The sequence below is a fragment of the Stegostoma tigrinum genome, chromosome 18 (genome assembly GCF_030684315.1).
Source record: "Stegostoma tigrinum isolate sSteTig4 chromosome 18, sSteTig4.hap1, whole genome shotgun sequence".
Taxonomy (NCBI): domain Eukaryota; kingdom Metazoa; phylum Chordata; class Chondrichthyes; order Orectolobiformes; family Stegostomatidae; genus Stegostoma; species Stegostoma tigrinum.
Window position 1 is genome coordinate 57,601,410 of NC_081371.1, and position 17,216 is coordinate 57,618,625.

The 17,216-nt window shown below is 41.7% G+C and overlaps 1 protein-coding gene across 4 annotated transcripts in view; it reads right to left on the minus strand.

Moving 5' to 3' along the window:
• The window catches only part of ano6 (anoctamin 6), a 149,680-nt gene that overhangs the window by 46,740 nt on the left and 85,724 nt on the right, over nt 1–17,216 (minus strand). For all 4 annotated transcript variants that reach the window (XM_048549480.2, XM_048549483.2, XM_048549481.2 and 1 more), the window contains 4 exons: nt 16,869–16,979; nt 14,410–14,525; nt 8,599–8,733; nt 3,578–3,683 (listed from right to left, as the gene is read on the minus strand). In XM_048549480.2, coding sequence (XP_048405437.1) covers nt 3,578–3,683; nt 8,599–8,733; nt 14,410–14,525; nt 16,869–16,979 — 468 coding nt within the window. The remainder of the gene's footprint in view (nt 1–3,577; nt 3,684–8,598; nt 8,734–14,409; nt 14,526–16,868; nt 16,980–17,216) is intronic.

Genomic DNA, 17,216 nt, shown 5'->3' on the forward strand with positions numbered 1-17,216 from the left:
TATGGAAAAGCAGAATATTATTTCAATGGCAAAAGACTGCAGAATGCTGCAGTAAGGAGGAATCTGAGTGTCTCTAATTGAACCAAGTAATTGGGAAAACAAATAGAATGCTGATCTTTATTTCAAGGGGAATGGAGCATAAAAGTAAGAAGGTTTTTTTTTGAAGAGCTTTGGTGAAATGGCATTTACAGTGCAATATAGAGTCAGGTGGCTTGAATAAAGGAGGAACAGACTTGCATGGGAAGCAATTGAGAGAAAGTTCATTAGGCTAATTTCTGAAATTAGAGGTTTATTTTAAGTGGAAAACTTGATCGATGTGGGCATACAGTAATTGGAGTTTAGGAGTTCGAAAGGTACATTTTATTAAAACACACAAGATGCCAAGATGGGACTGGTGTGGTGGTTGACAAGGTAGATGCTGAGTGGGTGTTTCCCTTCCTAAGGGAATCTAGACTGGGGGACAGAAACTAAAACTAAGAAGACTCCCATTTAAGGCAAAGACAAGGAGGAGTTTATTCTCCAATGATTATTATTCCTTAGAATTCTCTTCCCAAGAAAGCAATAGGAATTGGGTATTTGAATAGAGTCAACATAGAACATAGAATATTACAGCACAGTACAGGCCCCCGATCTCAAGCCCATCTAACCTACAATATTTCATGTACGTCCATATGCTTATCCAATGACGACTTAAATGTACCTAAAGTTCTGGATGTGAGTTTGCTCGCTGAGCTGGAAGGGTAGTTTTCAGACGTTTCGTCACCATTCTAGGTAACATCATCAGTGAGCCTCCGACGAAGCTTCGTCGGAGGCTCACTGATGATGTTACCTAGAATGGTGACGAAACGTCTGAAAACTACCCTTCCAGCTCAGCGAGCAAACTCACATCCAGAACCTCAACCTGAGCTACAAATCTTCTCAAAACTCGCTAGTACCTAAAGTTGGTGAATCTACTACCATTGCAGGCAAAGCATTCCATTCCCTTACAATTCTCTGAGTAAAGAAACTACCTCTGACATCTGTCCTATATCTTTCACCCCTCAATTTAAAGCTATGCACCCTCGTGCTCGTCGTCACCATCCTAGGAAAAAGGCTCTCCCTATCCACCCTATCTAACCCTCTGATTATTTTATATGTTTCAATTAAGTCACCTCTCAACCTTCTTCTCTCTAACGAAAACAGCCTCAAGTCCCTCAGCCTTTCCTCGTAAGACCTTCCCTCCATACCAGGCAACATCCTAGCAACTGTCCTCTGCACCCTTTCCAAAGCTTCCACATCCTTCTTATAATGCGGTGAGCAGAACTGTACACAATACTCCAAGTGCGGCCGCACCAGAGTTTTGTACAGCTTCACCATAACCTCTTGGTTCTGGAACTCGATCCCTCTATTAATAAAAGCTAAAACACTGTACGCCTTCTTAACAGCCCTGTCAACCTGGGTGGCAACTTTCAAGGATCTGTGTACAGAATCAGTCAAGACAAATCAGTCAAGACTGATTTAGACAGATTATCAATCTTTAAGGGAGTCAAAGGTTAAGATAACAAAGTGGAAACTGGAGTTAAAGCCACAATCAGATCAACCAGAATCTTGTCAAATGGTGCAGCAGGTTCAACAGGCTGAATTTCCTTCTCTTGCTCTTTTTTCTTAAGATTTTATCATTCAAATACTTCCAACAATTCTGTTTTGAAGCATTTAATTTGCATGACACCCCAACCTAACTAGACTGAAATATTATGAGAATGAGTAACAACATATGTACGTTATATTTTTCAGATGTATTAAGCAAAAGAAAAACATTTTTTTGTCTCCGTTCCTCTTTGCAATAAACCTCCTAATTTGTATATTCATTCATAAATCTACCAAGGAATTAAATTCAGTTGCTGTTCTGGATGAATTATAAGTCATTTATTGCTTTTTTTTTCATTTCAGGTACCCAAAACTATCTTGCAATAAGAACCACATAGTGATTAAAAGCAAAATACTGTAGATGCTGAAAATATGAGATAAACACAGAGGATGGTGTAAAAAGCTCAGCAGGTCTGGCAGCATCCACAAAGAAAGAAACAGTTAATGTTCTGAATCTGGTAATGACTTTTCTTTAAACTGTAATTAAATTTGGAGCATTGGTCATTTTAAGAATTATACTTAAATGTTGGTTAGGTTGCAGTTCTCGTTGTCATACGGGTAGAAGGATGTAATTTGCACTGGAAGGGATGCAGAGAAGACTCAAGAGGCAATCTGGGGTGGCACGGTGGCTAAGTGGTTAGCACTGCTGCCTCACAGGGCCAGAGACCGAGGTTCTATTCCATTCTTGGGTGACTGTCTGTTTGAGTTTGCACATTCTCCACATGTCTGTGTGGGTTTCCTCCCACAGTCTAAAGATGTGAGGGCTAGGTGGATTGGCCATGCTAAATTGTCCTGTAGCATTCAAGGATGTGTAGCATAGGTGGGTTAAAGGGGATGGGTCTGGGTGCTCCAAGGGTCAGTGTGACTTGTTGGGCCAAATGGCCTGTAAACACACTGTAGTGATTCTATGTTATATTATCTTAGGGCATTTCTGTGATAAAGAGGGGCTGGATAGGCTTGTGTTATTTTCTTTAGAGCAGAGAAGGTTGAGGGGAGTTCTGATAAAGATGTACATGATTATGAGGGGCATTAACAGGGTAGACAGGAAGCAGCTGTTCCCCTTAGTTGAAGGGTCAATGGCAAGGGGACACAATGTTAAGGTGAAGGGCAGGTGGTTTAGAGGAGATTTGATTGATTGGTTGATTTTATTGTCACGTGTACTGAAATACAATGAAAAGCTTCATTGACGTGCGGTACAGGCAGATCACAGCAAGCAAAGGGTGTACAGATCAAAAAGACTTAGAGGCGTGCAGGTTACATTATTTGAGGCTAGAGCCCATTCAGTAACAGCCAGAAAGAAGCTGTTCTTGAACCTGCTTGTACGTGTTTTCAGGATTCTACTTCTTTTGTCTTGATGGAAGAGATTGTAGGAGATGGGTGTTTTGGGTCTTTGATGACGTTGTCCACCTTTCTGCGGGAGCGAGCCGTGTAAATGGAGTCCATGGATGGAAGGTTGGCTTCTGTGATGATCTGGGCTATGCACATCACCTTCTGTAGTTTCTTACAGTCCTGGGCAGAGCAGTTGTCGTACCAGGCCGTTATGCACGTGGGCAGTATACTTTGAATGGTGCATCTGCAGAAGTTGGTGAGGGACCTTATGGACATGCCAAATTTCCTGAGCTGCCTGAGGAAGAAGGGGCATTGTTGTAACTGCTTAACTGTTGCATTTACATGGGAAGTCCAGGATAGGTCATGTGTTATCGTCACTCTGAAGCAAAATCACAGAGTGCTGGGGATCTGGAATGCATTGCCTGGGAGGATGGTGAGCCAGGAAACAACACAAGCTTTAAAATGTATGTGATGAAGACTTGAAATGTCGTAACATTTAAGCCCATGGGGCAGGCGCTGGAAAGTGGGATTAGTGTAGATACGTTGGCACAGGCCTGATGGGCCAAAGGGCCTCTTCTGTGCTGTGTGACTGCGTATAATATATACACTTTGGTGCACTTACCCTTGATGATTCACATGTAACATTGAGTCTCCAATAAGTACAATCTCGGTCACACTGGGGACACATGATCATACGACCTCCAATCTCAGGATCACACACTTCCTGACTGTAAAATGAAAGCAAAATTGTAATTGTTGTAATATAGTCCAACAACTTAGCTGCAATGTAGTTATTTGCAACATGAAAGCTTATAATTTCATGTATTCTGTCTGATGATGAACTGTGATAATATAGTAAGTGAAGTGGTGACATAATGGAGCGGCACAGTGGCTCAGTGGTTAGCACTGCAGCCTCACAGCACCAGGGATCTGGGTTCAATTCCAGCCTCAGGCAACCTGTCTGTGTAGAGTTTGCACATTCTCCCCATGTCTGCATGGGTTTCCTCCAGGTGCTCCAGTTTCCTCCCACAGTCCAAAGATGTGCAGGTTAGGTGGGTCGGCCATGCTAAATTGCCTGTAGTGCTCAGGGGTGTGTGGGTTATAGGGGGATGGGTCTGGGTGGGATGCTTCAAGGAGCAATGTAAACTTGTTGGGCCAAAGGGCCTGTTTCCACACTGTAGGGAATCTAATCTAATCTAACCACACGTGAATTGCTACAAGTGATTCTAAAAATCATGAATTACTATAAAATTCAACAAACCTTTCACTTTTGACACTTTGAAGAGGTCACAAACTTGACCAAAAGCTGAATTGAAATAAATGGCAGAGATGTTCAACCAATGCCCAAAGCAGCTGTAAAGTAGAGATTGCAGTGTCTGCCCAAAGCCACGGTCAGGAGAGTTTGATTTTTTGTAAATAAAAATAGAAAGCGCTAGAAAAAAACTCAGCAGGTCTGACAGCATTTCTGGAGAGAGTGAGACAGAGTTAACATTTCAATTTGTCCAGACGTAGATGAAGTTATGAGTAGAGTTATATTGAACTCAAAACCTTAATTCTTCCTCTGCAGATACTGTCAGACTTGAGTTTTTATAACTCTTCTTATTTTCAGTCCAGACCTCCAACATCCACAGGGTTTTTTTCTTTCAATCAATTTTGAGTGCACAATTGCAATGAATAGCATTCTGTAGAGGTATGGTGCATACATAATAAAGTGAGTTGTGGAGAATTGTTTGAGCAAATTTGTTAAGGCTCACAGACATAAATCCTGGTGAAACGCTCTGAAATTCACACGAAACTGACTTATGGTAAAATTCAGCACATTGTGGTCTCATAACATCTTAAATCTTTAAACTATATTTATAATGATGGATAAAAAAAATTACTGCCAGACTAGTCAATCAGCAGCAACACAATAAGGCTAATCCACCATTGAACAATTAAGTTTAGCTGCAGGATTACAGTTAATGAATTTGTAGCTATTTCAATGGACTCAATCTTATGTCTTTTGACTAAATCCAAGTGGTGGCGAGATTTTTGGATTTTTTTTAGTGTGAGACCCAGCATTTGTTTTCACTATGTCATACCAAACTCACCTCAATAATCGAAAGAACTGCAGATGATGTAAATCAGGAACATAAACAAACGTTGCTGGAAAAGTTCAGGAGGTTCAGAACATCTGTGAAGAAAATTCAGAGTTAATGTTTCAGGTCCGGTGACCCTTCCTCAGAGCTGGACCTGAAACACTAACTCTTGACTTTGCTTCACAGATGTTGCCCAACCTGCTGAGCTTTCTCAGCGACTTCTGTCTCTGTCACCTCAATAATCACTCAGTAATCAGATCCAAAATGGCAGCGGGGCAGGAGTCCTCGGCCCCAGCTTTTCCACTCCGTCCGGTTCTTTGCTTTCTTTCCCTCTCATGTTTTTCTCTCTGTCTTTGTTCTTGGCGATGTCCTGAACTACCGGCCCTGGTGCAGACTTGGGCTCTCGGCCTCAGCGTGGATCCGGATCTCTCGTCCCGACATAGCGGTCTCACCGTGGCCCTGGTGTGGTCTCAGCATGGGCTTCCAGACTCACAGTGATTCTAGAGCAGTCTCCTGGCCTTGAAAACCTTAAGTGAAGCCCACCACAGTCTGGAGTCATGGCCTGGTGTCGAGCAGCCAGAGCAGACTGAATTGAAAGGACTGTTATTTTGAACTTTCAATTTCTTTATTTTTCTAATTTATTCCATGATCTGTAAAGCTGGGCTTTTTATTTCTTTTTTTTTCCAATTTCTTTCCCCCTAACCATTTGTACTTAAGAATTTGTACCTAAGATGGTGCCATGGTGACTTGTAAACTTTTTGCTCAACTCGTTTGAGTATGTGGGCTAATAAAGCTAATTCTACTTCTACTTACCCAGCCCCTTTGATAGTCGTCATATACGATTCTGGTCCCATCTTACCACTTCCCATTTCCTGGAGCAACTCATCACTCAATGGATATGCTGGAATTCACTGGTATCCCTCGACCCCGTGCCATCTTTGAAAGCTTGTTGTGCACCCAGACGAACACTGTCCATTCAAAGGTGCCCTGCACTGTTTCTGATGTTTGCCCTGGACACGGCAGGTAGGGTGAATGGTGGCCTGGAGGTCCTGCTGGACAAGGTGATGCAAATGTGAGATTTCCTCCTCCCCTAGGACCAGCTGTAGAGGCCATGAGACCAGAGCAGGCCAGACTTGTTCAAGTTGCCATCCAGGTTGGAACAGTCTCAGCCATCTGGGGGAATGTCTGGGAGTGTAGGGAGGAGGTCAATGACCTTCTTCACAGTCAGGATACGTTCCACTATTTTCTCTCTGATGTCTCACACTCACTCTCTCTTTCTCTGTTACTGCACCCACCTTGCACCAAGGCTTATGCTCCACCATTCTCACTACGCCTGAAATGTGTTCCGTCACTGTCTGTCACCCGCTCGAGACCCTGACACCACTAACCCTGCATGCCCTCTGCACTGCCTACTCACTCACTCAGGTCAACTCTCCACCTGCATCATAAATAACAGCTCTATCACCCACTTTCATCTCCTGCAATACCTGCCCCTTTCTCATTCCAGCAGCAAAACAGCCTGCATGAGGCCAGAAAGACACAAGGTTGCGAAAAGTGATCTGCCTAACAAGCAGAGAGGACAGGATCTTGACTCTGACCACCCTGAGTGATTGACTTACCATGCCCAAGCTACTGGTATCAGAGGCTATCCTTGGCTTTGTGTGCCGGTACCCACTACTGTAAGGTATCTCCCCTGTTTTGACTGAGACCTGCTGACAATAATGGCAAGCTCCTTTCTTTTATGTTTGCGCTAAACGGCATGGTAAGAGAGAAGTAATGGGAGCCTGGTATCTCAGGTCGAGGGGGCAAAGCACAAAAGGGCAAGGCAATGCATGGCCGGGAGCATCCAGGTATAGGTTGAGTGAATAGCTTGGAATAGCCCTGAGCTGAGTGTGTCCTTGCTGCAGCATTACAGTAATACCTGCTGATGCAGTCCAAGTGGTAGAGGTGTTGATGTTGACAAAGTCATAAGTCACACGATACCAGGTTATAGTTTCAAACTGGTGCAGTCCAAGATGCAGCACTGAATACAGGAATGTAGGTGGATTGAAAATATGCCATGAGCTGTATTAGGGGCAGGCACAAGTCACACGCCAATGTCGTGTGTGTGTGTGTGTGTGTGTGTGTGTGTGTGTGTGTGTGTGTGTGTGTGTGTGTGTGTGTGTGTGTGTGTGTGTGTATGCAGCCACACCCTATACTTTCCATGTTGAGTTTTCTTGATGTCTAGCTTGTAAAGTCAGTTAGAAAGCTGAATACTGATGAGGTGAGTTGTGCCACCAGCAAGGCACAATTAGTTATTGCTGCTGGGCCTGCTGTGATCCAGCCTCACATTTCATTATCTTGGATTCTCCAGTATCTGCAGTTCCCATTATCACTAGTTATTGCTGCTGCTTAGTGAGAATCTCTCTGTACTATGCTCCTGACACTGAGATGTCCGACTCTGCCACACATCTCCCCATCACTCAGATCCCTGTTAGATTTTATTCGATGTTACTGCCAGTGGAAGTGGTGATCTACCCAAGGCTCATTTCTCATTTTCTCAGCTCATTTCTCCAATACTTTTCAGCCTTGTATTTTCCTGCTCAATTGCTGTAGGAGCCTCGTATTTTCAATTTCATGACGTCTAACAATTATTTTCTCTCTCTTCTTCTTGGCCTACACCCCTCAATTCTTCCTTCAACAATTTCATTTAACAAAATTGTCATGCCTTAAAATAATACAGGCAGTCCAACCTTCTTGTTGTTCCTTGAAGAAACACACTAATCACCTTTACTCCTTTACCATCCTGTGCATAATTGCTCTGTGCAGGATAGACTGCTTGAATCTGAACGGTATCTGGTGAAACGTAACTTTTGCAATCAGGCATAGGGTGAGACATCATTGCCTGTTATCACTATTGCTAACATCTCTGCAGGAGCCAAGTTGGAAGAAGCACCTCAAACAGGTACAGAAAGCTATCAAAGTAGGAGGTCAATCAGTTAATCTGGTGAGATTTACAGGTGATCAGGCTCTAGTCACTAGCACAGCAAAAGATGAGGGTTGGATTCGAAATGTTCACTACAGAATAAATTTGTGAAAATGCTTTGACAATAGTCACAGAATCCCTACAGCGTAGAAGCAGGTCATTTAGCCCACTGAGTCCACACCAAACCTCCGAAGAGCGCTCCTTCCAGATCCACCCGCATAACTCTGCATTTCCCATGGCTAACCCTAGCTTGTACATCCCTTGACACTGTGGACAACTTAGCACAGCCAATCCACCTAACCTGCACATCTTTGGACTGTGGGAGGAAACCAGAGCACCCAGAGTAAACCCATGCAGACACGGGGAGAACAGGAAAACTCCATACAGACTGTCACTCGAGGCTGGGATTGAATCTGGTCCCTGGCACTGTGAGGCAGCAATGATAACCACGGAGTCACTGCGCAGGCTGCAAATGGGTCATGAAATGGGTGTGCCAGCAGAAAGTTGCAATCTATGCACTGATGAGAACACTGCACACATCAGTATGAGGAGTTATTTGGATGTCACTGAGGTGGCATGTTATATTTTTCCACATACCTCCATGTGTTGTAATCCAGAGTCAGTATTCCAAAAATAAAACAGACGAGTCCTGCAAATCCAGCAATGGCCAGCATTCCCGTATAGAAGCCAAGCCAAGCAAAGTAGATTCCAATCTTCTCACCAAAATACCTCCTGCAATGTGAAATTGAAATGAAAAACAACTTTTGGCAAAGATAACAATGTTCAAAATTACAAAGGCAACTTACCAATTATAAATATTGCAAAAAGTATTTGACAAAATGGTGGAACTAGAATTTGTAATGGTAGATTTTGCTCGTTCTAATTCACAGCGTGATCACGCAATGATATAGTTCTGGGCCTGGAGATTAAGACCATAAGATGCAGGGGCATATGTAGACTATTCAGCCCATTGAGCCTTCTACACCATTCAATGAGATCACGGCTGATCTGATCATCCTCAACTCCACTTTCCTGCCATTTCCCCATTACTCTTGACTCCCTTACTGATTAAAATTTTCTGTCTCGGCGTTGAATATGTGTAATGCTCCAGACTCCACAAGGCTCTATGGTAAAGAATTCGATAGATCCTCTACCCTCTGAGGGAAGAAATTCCTCCTCATCTCTGTTCTAAATATGCAACTCCTTAGTTTGAGATTATGTCCTCTAGTTCAAAAAGAGAAAACAACCTGTCTGCAATTATCCTTGTAAGTCCCCTAAAAATCTTGTACGTTTCAAATTCACCTCTCAATCTTCTAAATTCCAATGAGTACAAACTCAACCCACTTAACCTCTCCTCACAGGGCAATCCCTCCACACCTGAGATTATCCTACTAAATCTCGTCTGGATTGCATCAATGCCAATATTTCTTAACTTAGATAAGGGACCCAAAACTGTTCCATTATTCCAGTTGTGGTCTGACTAGTGCCTTGTGTAGTTTTAGCAAGACCTCTCTGCGTTTATAACCCATTTCCTTTGTAATCCCTATTACACCTGCTGAAATTGTGTCCTACCTTTTAGTGATTTTTGCAGAAATCCCAAATCCTTCTGTGTTGTAACCTTCTGTAGTCTTTCTCCATTTAAATAACATTCATTATTGATAATAATTAATTAGCACTCACTAGTTTTCTATTGTTCTTGCCAAAGTGTGTAATCTCACATTTTCCCACATTATATTCTATCTGCCGAGTTTTTACCCACTCACTTAACCTTTCTATATCCCTCTGCAGATTCTTTGTGTAATCACGTGAATTCTGAATTTCCCAATTACTAAGGTTATTCAACAGATTGTTAGACACAGGCTGAAGGAGCACGAAGTCTGTTCCTTTAATTAGTCTCCTATTAAGCAATAGTCCTAAAATATTTACAATATCATTTATTGTCAAAGCACTACTGATTTTGATATTAGTATGGTGAATATTGAATATTCTGCCAAAAGACTTGAACTATGATCATTTTTCTTCAAGTGGCCTCAAAAATGTCTGTGCCAGTCAGCAAAGCAGTATTGGGGCACTGATAGACTAGAGATAAGTCACAGTACTATTCCCATTGATTTAAGCTTGACATGTTTCCTGAGCTTGATGCCTCCTGGGTCTTAACAGCAAGTAGCTGCCAAGATAATGAATGAACTGGTATAATCTGGCAACATGCAAGCAGATTATTGAAACATCACACATGTAACACCTATGTTCTAGAAAAAAAAAGCAGAAAGATATACACAGTTAACTTAATATCTGTCACTGGGATATGGTTAGATTCTTATTTATTAGGATTGGTGAGGAAGTTAAATGATATGTTGGCCTTCACCGTGAAAAGATTTGCGTACAGGAGCAGGGATGTATTGTTGCAATTGTACAAGGCTTTGGTGAGACCACACCTGGAGTACTGTATGCCATTTTGGCTCTCTTATCTGAGGAAGGATGGCTACGGAGGGATTGCAACAAAAGTGTACCAGACTGATCCCTGGATTGGCAGAACCAGCATATGAAGAGAGACTGGATAGGTCAAGGCTATATTCGCTGGAGTTTAAAGACAAACAAAGTAGGATCCTATAAAATTCTACCAGGGTTAGACAGGGTAATTGCTGGAATAATGTTCCCAATGACTGGGAAGTCCAGACCAGGGGGTCACAGTCCAAGGATATGGGGTAGGCCATTTAGGACTCAGATGAGGTGTTATTTCTTCACCCAGTGAGTGGGGAGCCTGTAGAATTCTCTGATAAAGGAAGCAGTTAAAGCCAAAACATTTACTTTTTCGAAAAGGAGTTAGTTATGATTTTTAGGACGAAAGGGATCAAAAGGAATGGGGAGAAAGCTGGAGCAGTTACGAAATTGGATCAAAGACAACTATACTGAATGATGGAGAAGACTCGAAGGGCTGAATGGCCTACTTCTGCTCCTATTTGCTACGCTTCTTTTATCTTGCAAGGGTTGTAAGAATAATCGGAACATGTACTCATAGCAAGGGACGGAGGATTCCACATACAAGAAACTGTAAAATAAACTTCTACCTCTTAGAACAACCATAGCTGAGGGGAATTAAACAGAACTGTAATATTTTTTGCAATACATACAGGAGTAAATAACTAAAAAAATTTTCTTGTGTGGAAAAGGCTCAGAGATAGTACAGCATAAAACTAAATGCACAACAGACATAGATTTACAGTTTTAAGACTACTGTGTATAAAAGTAAGCAAAGAAGTGAAGTTTGTTTGTGTTTTAAAATGATGAAATGTTGTGGGATAATGCGATGGGATAAAAAAAGCAGATAAACGGTCAGTCACTAACTTGATTTTAAGACCCAGCATATCATTAGAAATGAGATGAGTAAATGACGTTAAAAGTAGAAGCAGAACATTTCCTTTGCTACTCCCCACTGATGGCTCTTTTCTCCCTTACAAATAGCCCTGGACCCTCGGCAGCTCCAGTGTTTGAAGTCTTCTACCACTGGCTAGCAATAACCTCTGCCACAACTCTCCACTTTTTAAGCCAATGAACAATCTCGCAATAAGTGAACTCCAGGGGCAGCATGGTGACCTCGTTTCACTGACGATAGATTTAACCATTTTGCAGAATCAAAGGCCGCACATGTCATTTGTTGAATTCAAACATCAGCGTAAAATTGCATTTGGTTGCAACAAAACTCACCTTAATAACTTTATCAACAAGTTTAATTAACAACAAAAACAAAAATTGCTGGAAAAGCTCAGCAGGCCTGGCAGCATCTGTAGAGAGAAATCAGAGTTAACGTTTTGGGTCTAGTGACCCTTTCTCAGCACCCTCAGTCACTCCTAAAAGCAGGAGAGCAGAATTGCAGACAATACTTCAAAAGTGGATGAACCAATGTCATGCACATCCACAACATGACCTCCCATGTCCTATACTCAATGCACTGACCAATAAAGGCAAACATACCAAACGCCTTCTTCACAATCCTATCTACCTGTGACTCCATTTTCAAAGAACTATGAACATGCACTCCAAGGTCTCTTCGTTCAGCAGCACTCCCCAGGATCTTACCATTAAGTGTAGAAGTCCTGCCCTGGTGTGTCTTTCTAAAAAACAGCACCTCACATTTATCTAAGTTAAACTCCATCTGCCACTCCTCAGCCCATTGGCTTATCTGATCAAGATCTCATTGTACTTTGAGGTCATCTTCCTTGCTGTCAACTACATCTCCAACTTTAGTGTCATCTGCAAACTTACTAAACGTACCTCCTATGTTCACATCCAAATCGTTTATATAAATGATAAAGCAGTGGACCTAGCACCAATCCTTGTGGTACACCATTGGCCACACGCCTCCAGTATGAAAAGCAACCCTCCACCACCAACCCCTGTCTTCTACTTTTGAGGTAGTTCTGTATCCAAATGGTTAGTTCTCTCTGTATTCCGTGTGATCTAACCTTGCTAAGCAGTCTACTATCTTTCCTGATAGTTGCAAATTGCAGATATCAGGGGCCCACAAAAACTGTACCCTCTCCTGATTTTCAGGCATATCCTGTTTCCTATCTTGCTCCTGCAGGCCTATTAAAGTCAGCCAGTGGTTTTACAAGTCCTGGGAAATTCAGCCCAATGGGCATTAAATTTACAAATAAGTTTCCCAACTTATTTCTCAAATATAGCAGCTAGAAAGTACAGAGGAGATTGGCACTCTTTTTTTTAGTTTACATTGTTAATCCTCTCTGGCTCATTCTGGGTGGGCTTAAATTCTTCCTCCCCATTGAAACAGGTCAAACAAGTTTTTTTTCCCACTGAGGCTTTTCAACGCTGTGGTGAGTGTGCCCACAGTTTCACTCTCTGAGTCATCATCTCAGCAGGAAGGTGTTAAACAGAGATAACAAAGTGTGGTGCTGGATGAACACAGCCGGCCAAGCAGCATTTTAGGAGTAAGCAGAGTCCGCCACATCTAAGAGCTAAAGAGTGACAAATGAGAATGAAGAAATGTAGGGGTGGTTCCTGGTGATTTCCAGGAAGCAGTGCTGGGAAGCTCTGAAAATCTTTCGTAGCTTAGAAAAAAATTAATTACATAACTCACATGCACTCAAGTTTCCCATATTCTTAATTAGTGTGCTAAAACTTGTTGAAATGTAACATGAGTCGAACATGAATATATTTAAATTTCCATAAAATAGTGAAGCGCTGCATTTTCATTCTTAAATTTATATCAAAAATTAGCTAGTCTTGAATTTTCAGGTAAACCAATGACCAACTCATATCAATGCAAATACCTCAGATTATATGTTGCCAATCCGGTCGCAAAGTCTCATCCCAAACCTGGATCTCATGTTATTAGGAATGAACTATGGTAGAAGCCACAGATTAGGCTTTGATTTTTTTTTCTCTTGCTCATATTAGAAGTCTTGTGATTTTCCCTAAGATTTTTATCTCTCTCCACTATACTAAAATGTCGTACAAACTCCTCGATTTAACACAGGCACTACATTGCACTTAATTTAACAAACAATGATGTCGCATCCTATCAAGCCAATGGATATGTAAGTGATGATGGCAGATGAATCCAATTCCAGACATTCGTGCATAAGTCCAAATATTGTACTGATAACGGTTACATGTGATAAGAACGTAAGAACTAGGAGCAGGCGTAGGCCATCTGGTCCTTTGAGCCTGCCCCGCCATTTAATAAGATCGTGGCTGATCTTTTTGAGACTCAGCTCCACTTACCTGCCTATTCACCATAATCCTTACTTCCTTTACTGTCCAAAAATTTATCTAGCCTTGCCTTAAAAACATTCAGTGAGATAGCTTCAACCGCTTCACTGGGCAGGGAATTATACAGATTCACAACCTTTTGGGTGAAGAAGTTCCTCTTGACCTCAGTCCTACATCTGCTTTCCTTTATTTTGAGGCGATGCCCTCTAGTCCTAGTTTCACCTGCTAGCAGAAACAACCTTCCTGCCTCCACCTTATCTATTCCCTTCATAATCTTATATGATTCTCTAAGATCTCCTCTCATTCTTCTGAATTCCAGTGAGTAGAATCCCAGTCTATTCAGTCTCTCTTCATAATCCAACCCCCTCAATTCTGGAATCAACTGATGCAGAACCCTGGATGTATGTGATAGCAATAATCTGTGGAGAAAGCACCAAAAGCAGATTGCTCCTTCAGCTTTGAGTCCTTGTTTTCTTTCTTTATTGCACAAATTCAATTTGAACAGCTTCGGAACAGTTCCTAGTGAGTAAAATTCATTTCAATTTGCAATCGTTTGCGCAGGGGCCAAACAGACCATGCTCACACTTTTGTGTTGTATGCATCAACTGGGTTATGCACAGCATATGGAAATTAGGGGGAGTTAGCTGGTGAGCATGACTGAATTATTATAAGTAGTACCTGATGAGATCCAGAGGCTGCAGCTTGTAAAAATTCTTGGGGTGACCCCACTCCTCATACAGAAGGTATCTCTCATTGGGGCATAATGGATCTGATGATTTCTGATTGAATTTACACTGAAAAAGAGACAGGTAAATATCAGACTTTATTCATATACCAGAATTTATATTCTGTCGAGTTTGTGGTCACATTCTTCTGAAATTTTCTGCATGATATCCAACTGTACAAGAATGGGATTGGCCAGACGATAGTGGTCCACTGTTAAATTCCTTGCTGATATTTAAGGACAGACTTTAATTGACAGATAATGGGGAGAACACTTCTATTGGCAAATAACTATACATTTTGCAATCAGCCTGTCCAGTGATGCATTTACATGCCTCTGGAGCAGTGGGACTTGAATTTGGGTCTCCTAGCATAGGGATAGGGACACTAACATTGCATTGCAACAGTAGTTGTGTGCAGAACTCAATGGATCAGCAGCACATCATCTTAACCTCTCAACCACCAAATCACTGACTTCTATGTGCACTGTACGACTGCAAAACAAAGAACTGCAGATGCTGGAGACCTGAAGCTGAACAGAAATTCCCCGCGAAATAGTTCTAAACAGTCACCAGACTCAAAACATTAACTCTGCTTTTGTCCCATAGATAATGTCAGACCTGCTGGGTTTCTCCAGCAATTTCTGCTTTTGGACTGTACAACTGCATATTCACATCCAAGTGTTAGATAAAAATCACCCTTATTATCTAGTTAACATATTAACAACAGATACTTAGGTCTCTTGCATGAGGGAAGAACAGTATCCCAATAGCTGCCAGTATTTTTACAAGAAGGGACAAAATGAGTGTTTCTTTTGTTAAAATAAATATCTCTAAATGCCTACAATTTTAAAATAATTAAGGTATCTTAGAAAAACCCTTACATTTCAATCACTCAATTCTTTAAGATCTTAAGAACTAGGAATAGGAGTAGGCTATTCAGCCCTTCAAGCCTGGTTTGCCATTCAATAGGATCATGGTTGTTCCAACGTTCCTCATGTCCACTTTCCTGCCCTTTCCCTACAACCCTTAATTCCAATGACTCTTCATGAATCTATCTCAGCATTAAATGTACACAAGGACTCTGCCCCACAGCTCTCTGTGACAAGGAGTTCCAAAGACTCTCAATCCTTTGACAGAAGGAACTTGTCCTCATCTCAGTCTTAAATTGACGTTGTTTGGCCCTGGGATCTCCCATGAGAGGAAACATTTTCTCGGCATCTACCCTGTCTGGCCCCTTAAGAATCCAGTAGGTTTCAATTAGATCATCTCTCATTCTAGATAGAGGGATTTTTAATCAATAGGGGAATTAAGGGTTATGGGGAAAAGGCATGGAAGTGGAGTTGCAGAGAACATCCATGATCTCATTGAATGATGGGTCAATGGGGTGAATGACCTACATCTGTTCCTATGTTTTAATGGTAAAGAGGTTGTGGTTATTGATTGGTGAACTGAATTTGAACAGCTGTCAAAAGAAGCCCAGTGGATTTAATTGCCCTTAACCAGCAACCTTTTGGCCCTACTCAGCTCACAGGATCCGGGGATTAAAAATCCAACGCACCCAGAGCTCCCAGCCCATCTAAAGCTAGCAGCTTCTCAATGTTGTTAGTGGGGGCAACGATGGCTGCTGGTAATGCATCTGCTAGGCAGGATCTTGGAGCGTCACTATACCAGAAGTGAGTGACGGCAGAATGGAGCTCATGGGATTGGGTTCGCAGGACTGTGTGGTGGGGGAAGGGGTAATCAGTGGCAAAGTTAGGAGGTAGCTAGTCCCTGCTGAATGGCAGATTCCTTAGGCAGACTCTAAATGTTGCTCAATGAAGGGACCAGCCCCATTTCCAGGAAAGCTGCAGTGGCTGGTGACCTTCTGCAAACACAGGAGGGCTGCATCAATTACACCTAATATGTGAGCACCATTAAATTCTGGCAGGCTCTGGGTTAGCTGATATCAATAATGAGCTTAATTGACAACATTTTATTTCAAAAATATACTTTAGTCATAAATATATATAGTCACAAACAGCTCCATTCTGTCCAGTAGCATATCAAGGAAACAAAAAAAATGCGTGTTTGACTCGATCCAACAAACAAACCAAAGGCATCTGTTACTTGTGCAAGATTAGCAACTTCTCACCCACAGCTTAATCACTTCAGGATTTCCCACTGCTGGAAAACTAACTTGTGATATCTCTCACAGGTGAGGTGGACCTAGGTGCAATACTTGATGCTGCACTGGCCACACTAAATCTACCCTATACCTCTTTACGGCAACAGAACCACCTCTATTCTGTCCACAAAATAAGTGTCTAATGTTGCTTAACAATATTTTCTCTTTATAATATTTATATATTCACCTCATCCAGTAATTATTGCTTGGCAAGTTTCAAGGACCAATTAACATTCTATGATACTTACGTCATGGAGAGTGTAAGCTGCACTGTATGTCTTTGAGTCCAAAAGTTTGGTAATGCCAAATTTGTTTGGACTTCCTCTTTTATATTCGCAGCGATTCAAAATGTACTTGACCTGCAGAAAAACATTAAAAAGTGATTACTCATAAAGACAGTGTTCAATTTAAAATTGCAAAGGAGTTAAGAAAGGAATAATTGGTAAACTAGCTGTGTGAAGCCCATGCAAGATGAATAACTACAACATGACAAAATTCTTCATTAAGAGTGGTGTAGTTGATTCTGAATCTAATTAAAGGAAACTGTGATAGTTTGAGGCACAGTTGGCTATGATCGATTGTAGAACATTACTCAA